This window comes from Scomber scombrus, chromosome 3 (genome assembly GCF_963691925.1).
Source record: "Scomber scombrus chromosome 3, fScoSco1.1, whole genome shotgun sequence".
In the NCBI taxonomy this organism is placed as follows: domain Eukaryota; kingdom Metazoa; phylum Chordata; class Actinopteri; order Scombriformes; family Scombridae; genus Scomber; species Scomber scombrus.
Window position 1 is genome coordinate 19,545,435 of NC_084972.1, and position 11,063 is coordinate 19,556,497.

Here is an 11,063-nt window from a genome sequence, read left to right on the forward strand (position 1 = left end):
GATGGACTGAATGTGAAGACCTACGGCCCACGGGGAGAGAGAAGGAAAAAAAGAAAACATTTCCCAGTGGAAAACAGCCAGCAAATGATCATTCTGAGCACTGAGACGGATGCAAACAAAAACCTCTTTCTCAACAATAGTCCCTCGTCTCCTGAGGAGAAAGGCATAAGGAAGTGAACACCACTGTCAGCAGTGGAGGACAGCTGATGGAACAAAGTGGTAGATAACTGCTCCCCACCATTGTACTGTTTTCGCAATATATTAAGTATAATTTACCATTTCCTGGTGGGTAAGAAAAATAGCAGCATTTAACCCACCACTCAAGCCATTTCTATTCAGGCATTAGCAAAACAAAATCTTAGAGAGTAAACTAAATAGACTAGTGACACATAACAAAGCCCAGCTTCAACCAAAGACCATAAAAAACATTCAAAATGTGAATGAAAAAGCAGATGAAGAAAAATCTGCTTGTTATAAAGTTGGAAATTGATCTGAAATGACACAAGCTTTCATCAGAAAGGCTGCCAATAGCCAGCAGAATCTGTGAGTTGAAAGGTTCATAAACATAAAAAGGTATGTTAATAATTGTTATTATAAGAATAATGTAAGGACAATAATATGGCAACTAATTAATAACATTTTTTCCTGCAGAGAATTCAACTGCAACTGTGTCAGAGAGTTTAAAATATAAATGTGAGTATTACAGAGGGCCTGGTATCTGATATTCTTTATAAATTAGTAGGATAATGCAGTTACAGTACATTGTTGTTAGGATCTAATCTGTCATATTTGCTTCATTGTCTACTTTGGCCACATTCAAGACAACAAACTTGTCAGTATTGTCTTGTGTATTTTCAGTAAATCAGAGTACTCTACATCTTATATGACTTTTGGATTTAGACATTGGTAGAATTCTTTATGAGCCCTACTTTACAAAAGCCATCTGTTTAATCTGTACTTTGTTTTGCTTAAAAGTCAGAAAATCTTTATGGAAATCTACAAGTCAAGGAAACATGCCAGAGATGAGTATAGGATAGTCTTAGCAAATTACATATTTTACACCTTGACAGTAACTGCACTGTACCACCTCTCAGAGGTGGTCACAACTAAATGTAAGGCTTTTTTACATGTGTTGGCAAAGTCTAAAAACATGCATTGTGTTACAAATATACAACAAAGATTTAAATGACATAGATCCAAAAACTGTTCAATTCAAAAGGATTGAGGCTTGTATGGTACACACACCCTACAGAAAATTAAATGTCTGCAATTATTACAACTTTGTGTGTTACTGTCTGTAGTTTCAATGTTGATGATTCTAGCTACTGAGATACAGAATTGTACAGATTTGTCTCATTTTACAGCCCAGTTGTCATTTTGGTATCTTTCTTGTCACGTATACTGAGGCATGTTCAAGCTTAAATCTTTGTGGTTCAGTGAATATGAAGACAACATATACAGCAGATTTTTGTCAGCAGAGGAGGAAATATAGCAAATAAATACAACAGTAAAATAATAACACATCATTTGGTACACACTCAAGCTTTTGAGAATTAAGAGCTAAGATGTATTTAGGTGCTAAAGGCTGCAGGAACACTACCAACTATTGTAAGTAAGATGACTTCAAAGGTAGTCGCTAATATTCACCTGATGGTTAATAATGACAGCAGGCTGTCAGTGGCTTTCTTACAGATAACATGACCACAGGACTGTACCTCCTGTTTGTATTGACAAGGAGAAACTGAGATTTAAAAATGGGATTTCCACTCAGGTACGAAGAATTTTAGATGTCACATATATTGAAAAATCAACCTTTGCACTGAAATTGCCATTTGCCGCCACTAAACCAGCTCTTTTTTTTCTCTTTTAAAAAAAAAAAATGTCCATCTGTAAAAGTACTGCGAGCCAAAAGTAGCACTTAGCAGCAGCACAGAACATCTAATTTAGGGGACAGTGACATTTGACCGTTTCCAGTAACCAGTGTGTTAATGACAGTAATCTGCAGGATTATGGAGGATACCACTCCATCAGAGGCATATAACCCTCCCTGGCAGTTTACTTTCCCTTCATTTCTTTTTCCTTGTTTCTTATTTCAATTAACAACTCAAATTAATGCTGTAAATTCCTGTTTTGCTTTGTCAAATGCTCCTTTTTATAATCTAGACAGTTGAACTACAAATGGTGTGTCCTCAATAGTACACAAGTAATTTCAGGCATTTTCTCACACTCTTATTCTCTCACTTAGAGGAAGGGGTGATGGAACATAAGAGCTCTACAGCCCTTCTATAGTCTATATTTCATTTAAAAGCCCTGAGGGGGAAAAAAAGTGGTTCAAAAGGGCTGAGGACATGAGTGCCAGTAGTTGCTGCCGGTATGAACAATCCAGGTGTCAGTCAAGCAACAACACTCTTTACAAAGACTTATTCAGCCCTGACAAATGAACAAGGACTGTTTGAAAGTCACTGAGCTGAGTAAAGCAGTTGAGTCCTAAGCCTCTTTTTATCTTTCCCATTTTCTTTAGTCCCAAAACCCCTGCACCTTGGTTATGTGCCCCCACCCTGTTGTCGGACTCATACTTGAATGGTTCAAAATTGCCTCTTGGATTGCTTTTCAGAAAATCCCTCAAGAGGACACTGGAGCAAATTCATTTAATTTACATGTCTAACTCAACAAAGACACGACCAAGTCATTGGAATATTTGAGCTGACATAAGAGAATGAGCGTGCATGTGTTCTCGACTCCTTTGTAGCCAAACACACACATCACACATATAAAAACGGACCAGGTGTTGGAAAAAGTTGTATGAATGCAATATATAGACCTAATAGAGAATAAATGTTCTACTATTTCTAGGAGACTACCGAATTTTGTTTTGCTAAATCATCCAATCACAAATATGTCAGGAGCAGGTTCAACTTTGCAGAATGATGTCAAAGTAGATTCAGGGTGTTTTGGATTGCAAGGAATACATTTGTATTTTTGCAAACATCTGAACATTTGACTATCTCCATTCCTGAGGGATTTGGGTTATTGCAATCCTCCTGTAGCCAGCAGCTGATAAGATATAATATACAGGCCATGAAAGCTTTGTATCTCATTTTTAGAGAGTTTAGTAAAGTCACTACAGAGCTGCATCCAGTCATCTTCTTTTACATATTTTTAAATATACTATATATAGTGAAATTTCATTTTAAGCTATACAGGACAGAGGAGCAAATTTAACAATGCACAATCATAGACTAATAAGATCAAAGCAGACAGCACACATCTTTTAAGCATTTCCTCAGTCTTCACATCTTAAGTGATTGATACTGATGGTCACTGGCACAAAACTATTTGTCCCGTATCTAAAAATAACTACCCTTCTTAAATTGTAATCACACCCAACTGCCTGATCTTGATTCAGAGCGACAGTGTAACTGAGAATAAAGTTTAAATCAGATCAATCATATGTAGATGTGACATTTAACACCAAGGGTAGATTCCCAGCAGCTGGGAAATGAAAGTTATGTTTGAACATTTGACAGGAAAAACTCCACAGAGCTTTCTGTGGGAAGAGTTATCTCGCAGGGTCATGATGCAACATTCTCCATAAAAGAGGCACAATTAGTTTGTACGTTAATATAATTAAGTGGTTAAAGATAAAATTATGTGCAAGGGATATTGATTTGATTACATTTCATGAAAACCATGTTTTTCTCGCCATCAAACACCTGCTAATAGAATTTATGGGATGAGCTTAGCAAATTCATTAAAACATGTTTCACCCCCATTTTCATTGCATAAACAAGAATTAAGTATTTATTCTCAATTTTAAAACTTCATAGAATTACAAGACATCAGGAGGGAGTGGGAAGAAAAGGATTACGAAGGATAATTGGGATATTTAAAAGGTGTGATATAGGGTTGGTCATCGGCGATGGCTGTCAGGCATCGCCGATGGACACCACATCGGGTTACGTTAAATATGTCCGTGCCATTAACGTAGTTATGTTTATATGTTATGTTTTTCAGTTGATTACCTGCTGACGGCACGATCACTGTTTAAGTACTAAAAGAAAAGCATGTGTGGAGTTGCTAATGAAGAGAAATAAACACGTGAAAAAGACAGAGATTGAGTGTCGGAGCTGAGTGTGACACTGCTTCGCCGGTCAAACACACCCCGTGCGGTGGGATTTGTTAGTTTAACACAGTTAGGTTAATACAAACAGTGACTATAAATGCAGCGCGTGCGAGAGAAAAGCTCTGTGTTGCCGCTTATCAGATCGACCCCCCGATGCCATCGGCCATCACAATGTTTTGCTGTGAAGATCGTCGATCGTCCAAATCCTGGACATCGCCCAACCCTAGTGTGATACCTGATAAATGATTTACAGAGCAGAGAAATTATAGATGGACAAACAGGATTTCATAAAGGAAGAACAACACAAATGCATATACCTGGTTGGAAATGACATTAAAGAGACAATGATAAATAAACAAAACAAAAACAAAAAAACTGGATATCCAATCAATCTCTACCTTTGATTGGGTTGATTGAGTTAAGTTGGGATCAAAGAATTTTACAGTATTATATTGTTTTTGCAGTTACTTGGTATCTATTATTTGTAGTTAAGCAATTGTGCATGAATGTAATTAATTGCTGAACTGGGCTTCTGTGTGCTCAAATAAAGACAAAATGTGGTCAATTAAAGAAAGATGCAGGTGTCTAACATAAAATGTTTTTGACTACTGTACATGAAGAATACATATTCAGGTTGGACATTTTAGGAGTTATTCTAGGGTTATTCTAAGAAAGCAGCTCATGAAGATTGTAATTTTGTGGATGGAGATGTAAGACTTTACAAAAACCTTCAAAATATTTAAGTACAACTCAGAAAAATCAGCATCATCATTTGCATGTATGTGCTTTGAATTTAACTTAGTTTTCTCTCCTATATTAAGCCTAATATATGAATATGAATATATATGAATATGTTTGATACTCCTTCTTGATTACAATACTAAATAAAAACAGAATCAGAATTTAATGTTTAATCAGATTAAAACAACATATCCAGGATTCCCTTGTAAATCTTCCTGCATATGACACTGCCTCCATTACTTTGTCCGGCATATAAAGCCCATGACCTTTTCTGACCTTTCTAAATGAACGTCAGTTAGCTAAAAGTCTGCATGTCTAATAGGCCCTGCGGACTAGCATCTGTGCACGGCTCTGCATCACTCTCACCCATGTAGACGACACTAATAAGAATTGCGAGAGGCATCACCTTTTGAGACTTCATTCTCTGTCCTGCTGAGGAAGACTTCATGATCACTTTACCATGTGTGTCCGTTGCTAAAAAAGGACATTTCTAAGGAACAAAGGAAAACTTGCTTTATATTCAGACGAGAACCTCTGTGCTGGCAAGAAACTTCACTGCCCTCAAGCAAACAAATGTTCCATCGTCTGCCTTTCACAAACCTTTAGATCTCTGTGAATGTCAACAATATTATCCTCACGCCCTGGTCCCCAATCCAGTCTGAAGGCCTGGCCACTGTGCTCGAATCAAATCTCAAGATGCCAAGGCGTCTGTAATGTAGCCCACCGCCAAAAAGCCAAGGCACAGAAGAAAAACACTGCGGCCGATCGATGGTCTGACTAGGCAAATATCAGGCTCGACCATGGGGCAGAAACTCAAAGTGTCTGACAGACAGAAATCATTTTGCCACGACAAGCCAGGTTTGCTAAATGCTGATGAGCTTGTTTGAAAAGGTCTCACCACTTGGGATATCCAAAGTGTCAGCCATCAACAGCATGCTTTATTCACAAAAAGAAACCCATTTAGAGCTGACTGACTGACTGTGCTGTTAGGCTGCTTCTGTTTAATGTGACCAAAATTTTCGTTTAAATGTTACCTTTGAATTGCATACACTAATGAACTATTTACAAGGACGTCAAATGTTGTAGCATTTTATATTCTATAATGTTTGAAGGGAATTTAGCCTACAAGTAGGCGACTGACCAACTGAGGCTCCTGCTCCTTTCAGCAATATTACTGAAATTCCACTGCCTTCAACTGTCCTTTTCAAAAACACTTCAAATTCCACTGAAACCCGAACTCATTTCAGTTCTTCAGTCAAGCAAAAACCTAAACTTTCATGATTACATTTCAACATTACCAACTCTAGTTGGGTAGTTGGGAAAGGTATCGGGAGCATGAAATGACGACAATTCCCCTTGTTCAGGTAATAAATGTGGCTGTTTGAGATGCTGAACAATCTCAAAATGGTCATTTGGTTTAGTCTGTTGGATCGGTAGGAAAGGTCTAGATTTGCTTGACAGTATATTTTGTTTGCCACTCTTTAAATGTTGATGTGTATCCAGTAATATTATTAGGATTCATATCTTTGCCTTCATAGGGGAATAATGCTTCCCAGAGAACCCGATTATCAGTATAAAGGTTCAGTGTGGGTGAATACTTTGATCAATGTGAATTTTCCCGGCAAAATTGACTCAAATGTTACAGTGAGGTTTGAGACCACATGGGATTAACAACATCCATGTTGTGCTGATATTCGAGCTGTTTATAAATAACTACATTTCTCTCTTTTAATTACATTATACCACAGTGCAATATCACTGGACTTTACAAGTGTATTGTGGAGCCAGAAGGGAAACAGCTGAAAATTCTACCTGCACTGAACAACTGTCAAGCCTCAAGCCACACCAAGACATGTCATTCATGTTACTTAAATTTAAATACAATGGATTTCCTGGACACCTAAACATAACGACAGGATGTGGAATCAATTCTCTCTGTGTGAGTTTGATGGATATAAATAAAATGTGTTGCCTGAGGGCAAAAGTCCAAGATCCAACACTCCAAAATACTTCATTATACATTGCCCAAGGCCTATATTTATTCACTAATTTTCACATAAATTAATTTACATTTCAGAGGTACAATTTAGAGTTAATATTTGTGTTTGACATTAATGATTTACACATTAGAACAGTACGTCTCTTACTGAGCTTCACAACAACAACTACAACTGTTCAGACACAGTAAATTATATGCAGCAAGTGTAGAAACAAACAAATCAAATTTAATATTGTTGATAGAGAAAAGACTGAGGCGCAGTTTGATGACTGTGGAAGTTGACCTCTCAGACAGGCTAAGTGCCACTGGAGCAGAGCCAGGTTTAAACAGTGTCCAAGCAGATGGTAGAGCCGGCCAGACAGGACACGCAAACACATTCCTCCAGCAGAAGCAGAGTGATTGAGACAACCTGTGGTGTTGCCACCTGTTTTAGCACACCGCATAATTAAACCATATCCACAAAACTCTCTGCGCATCACAATGACTCACTTTCCCAGCATCCCCCGTGCACCAAGATCATTCATCATAATAGTGCTAAAAGGAGCTTGGATTGTTCTCCTTCTTTCTTCTTTTTTGTCTTCCAGTACACTCCATGTCTCCATCTCCTTTCCAACAATAAATGTCTTCCTGCTGTACAACCTAACACACCTCCCATCCCTTCAGGGGGTGTCACAAAGAAGGCTTACGGAAGTTTAAAGAAAATACTTGTCATGCTCAGCTTTTCACAATATACATTTTAACTTTGATACTGCCTGAAAGCACACAATATGACTCAGACATGCATGTGATGATCATGGGGTTAGATATTGATCATTTACTTGCCTCTGCTTGACGTAAGCCCACCTTAGACTTAGCAATGATTCATTCTATCACACATACAGGCTTGTACTTTTTCATTCCTGTTTCCTTACCACGAAAATAAGGCTGTGGCTCATAACGTGTACTTATTTCACCTAGCCTCATTTCCAATGGGTAATGTAATTCAGAAATAATGTTCAAGAATATTAAATAGATGGTTACTCATATATGTATATATGTGTACATATTCACACACACACACACACACACACACACACACATATATATATATAAAGTCAGTGTGCTACAAAGACCCTTCGTGAGAACACTGAGGCCCATGGGACTTCTATGTGATGTGATGAGGTTAAGCCTGAAAAAATGTACAGTATACAGTATGCTTCACTGTCATGCACAGTGATTCATTCTTTTTTTCTTTACCCATACATTCAGTTAACATAGGGATAAAGCCACCCCCCATTTCATGTTTCTCAGCAGTGCTTAGTTTAAATTGTTTTTTTACAGTCATGAATTATGTGCATTGCCATTAAAACTGATGGTGATTGATAAAGGTAGAAAAGAGCCCAAAATGTCTAGTACCTTCATGTATTCGGTTAGTCGTGGGTAGACCATGTATGCTGCCAGGAATATAGAGACAAACGTCCTGTAGGGGAACGAGGTAGTGACCACGTGAGTGGCTTCAGGAAAGGAAAAAACTTTAAAGCCAGATGTCTTATAGCGGTTTAGAAGTTCCTCATTGGCCTTGTCTTCTCCCTCACTCAGAATACTGCCAACAGCATAGCGGCGCTGTGGTCCAGGCACCTAGAAAAGGATCAAATGAAAAAAATACTAAGACAGATAAAGAATGGATGTGACAGACAGACATAACGTTCACACAAAAACACAACATTGTTCATAATTTTATCTTATGACACTCAAACTGCCAGAAAAATAAAATAAAATCTTGAAATGCCACCTACCATCTATATTTCTAAAATCCCTGTCTCCAAAGACTAGTGAGTCATATACATTTGGATGTGTAATGTAGGGTAATTTTATCAGTACTGCATAGCATACATTAAAAAACAAAAACAAAACCCCCCCAAAAAAACAATGGTATGTTTTCAAAAAACTTAGACTCCTATGATGTCAGCCAGGTGCCAAAGTTAAAGGGAAAATATTCTCATTAATCGAAGCTGTAATTGGAGCATTTGGCAGCACAGCAATTATTGCTTCTTCCTCCATTCTGAGCACTGTGGTACCCATTAAAAAAAGAGAGAAAAAAGGAGACGCAACACAAATTAATACTCCTGGGACATCCAAGACTCTTTCCTCACTGTGCTGAGCTGAGCACCACTGAAGGCTTGTGTATAAGCTGGAATGGTACAGTTTGCTCATAAACCTATCAATGTTATGCTTCAAACACAGCCTATGTGTCTGAGAAAGCCTATTTTCTTCTCTCTTCCAACATGCAAGTCCAGTGAAGAGTAGAAGTCTTGTGTCCACTGCGCACTGGAGACAAGGACATTTTTAAACACACCTATGTAGCCCTGTGGCTCTTATTTCATTTATTTACAGAGATTAAAATGTTTTAAGTTGATAATAAATAACAGTTCATAAGGCATGAGTATGTTTTAAAAAAATGTTGGATTATAACATGTAAAACGTCATTCTATGTACAGTTAAAAAGTCAGAGATACAAGTGTCTTGTTAGTTTAAAAGCAATTCATAGTTGGTTGTTGGCACAGTGAGCAGGAAAGTGTTTATTTTTGGGGAAGTGGAGCATCTTCTCCTTCTCTCATCTTTGTACCCTCAGTCCTTAGCCAATCCTGTCCTCACCTTGATCAGGTAGGAGGTGTTTAGCGTCAACTACTGCGCATCAAAGATAGTTACGGCAGAGCCATTTTATCGGCGTCGAGCATGAGAGCTAAGCTGTAAGCTGTATATTAGAAAATAAAGTAAAACACTCTAAGCTCCCAAGACTGACGAAGAGTCGTCGCGTTGTGGAAGTGTGTGTACTCTGAGAAGCTGTCAGAGGTAAATGCATGTGTTTTATGTACTCACTTTTATGTGAAATGTGTAAATACGAGCTAAAATGCTAATCGCTGCTAGCCGTTAGCTCAACATGCTCATAGCCTTACACTTCTACTTTTGCATTGCGACTAGCAATTGCTAATTTGTGTAGTTTGTATACTGTGGGGTTTCGCCATGAGTTAGCCTGTAGTTTTGATATTAAAAGGAGTTATTTGATTCAGGACTGCCATAAGGGAGAGAGTGAGGACCGGGAAAGCCCTGGACCGTGAGAGAGACTGTAGCTGCTGTACTTGAGCGTGTGGTTTCTGCATCGTGTTGCCGCTAGCTTCACCCTGGCCGCTGAAACCTCGTGCCCTCTGCCCTTTTCCCCCATCCTCCACTCTGACTGTTGGATCTGTAAGTACTTGTGCACGTGCCTTTTAGTTGTGCTGGTTAAACCCAGTGAAGCGGCCTTTCGTTTTTGGCCTCACCGCTCACGAGCATCGACCGGGCCTGCAGCGTGTTAACTTAATTTGCATTTATTCTGTAAGCCCGGTGTGAATGTGTGAGTGTGGGCTGTGGACATTTTAGCTTATGGTCATTTTCACCTTCTTGTGGGTTATAACTGATTGATTGAAGGTCACAACTGTGAGATCAGCATATTGTTTTTGAACATTGTTACCAATACACATCTAAAGGTCAACAGTGAATTAGTTAATTGTGTAATAAATAATTATTGTTGAAACTACATCTGTGTTTTAATTATAAGGTTTATACTTTGTGGTCATTTAAAATACAGGTTAGTTGTTTACTTTAAAGGGAAGTACCTAAATTTGTGTTACTTCTTACATATTATTGGAGGCACCGCCAAATTATTTCATATTTAGTTCTTTACAAGCATACTGCGCCAAAACCAGACGAACTCAGGCCCCGTTCCAGTGTACTACAACACCCCAACAATTGTCAAATAATACTCATTAGCTACCTGGGGCTGGGGTTACACCTATAAAGTTTTCAATACACACCACAAAAATACAGAACAGTTTTCAGCTCTATTCTCAGGTAGACTATTTCCAAACTGAGTCGAGAGAGAAATAAACACTTAATTTACTCTGACTTATAAGCATCTTTCAAGCATATGGGTCAATGACGTATAAGGATTTATTTAAAAAATAAAAAAATATGGGAATATCTATTGCAGTAATTCAAACATTAAGAATGTTGAGTACACATAAATACATATGAAAATAGTAAATTAGGTGTTTTATGTGTTTTTCCATCTCGATGAATTAGAACTGACCTTAAAAAAGTCATGTGGTGCGACCATGATCTATCTTAAAATAAATGAATTTAAGTGTTTCGAAACAAATTATTTGCATTTCCTTTAAGTTT

At 37.9% G+C, this 11,063-nt stretch overlaps 1 protein-coding gene across 1 annotated transcript in view; it reads right to left on the bottom strand.

The window, feature by feature from the left end:
- LOC133977569 (testis-expressed protein 264) overlaps nt 1-11,063 on the bottom strand; it is a 36,649-nt gene that overhangs the window by 18,594 nt on the left and 6,992 nt on the right. The window contains exon 2 of the mRNA XM_062415766.1: nt 8,259-8,480. Within this exon, the coding sequence (XP_062271750.1) occupies nt 8,259-8,480 (222 nt within the window). The remainder of the gene's footprint in view (nt 1-8,258; nt 8,481-11,063) is intronic.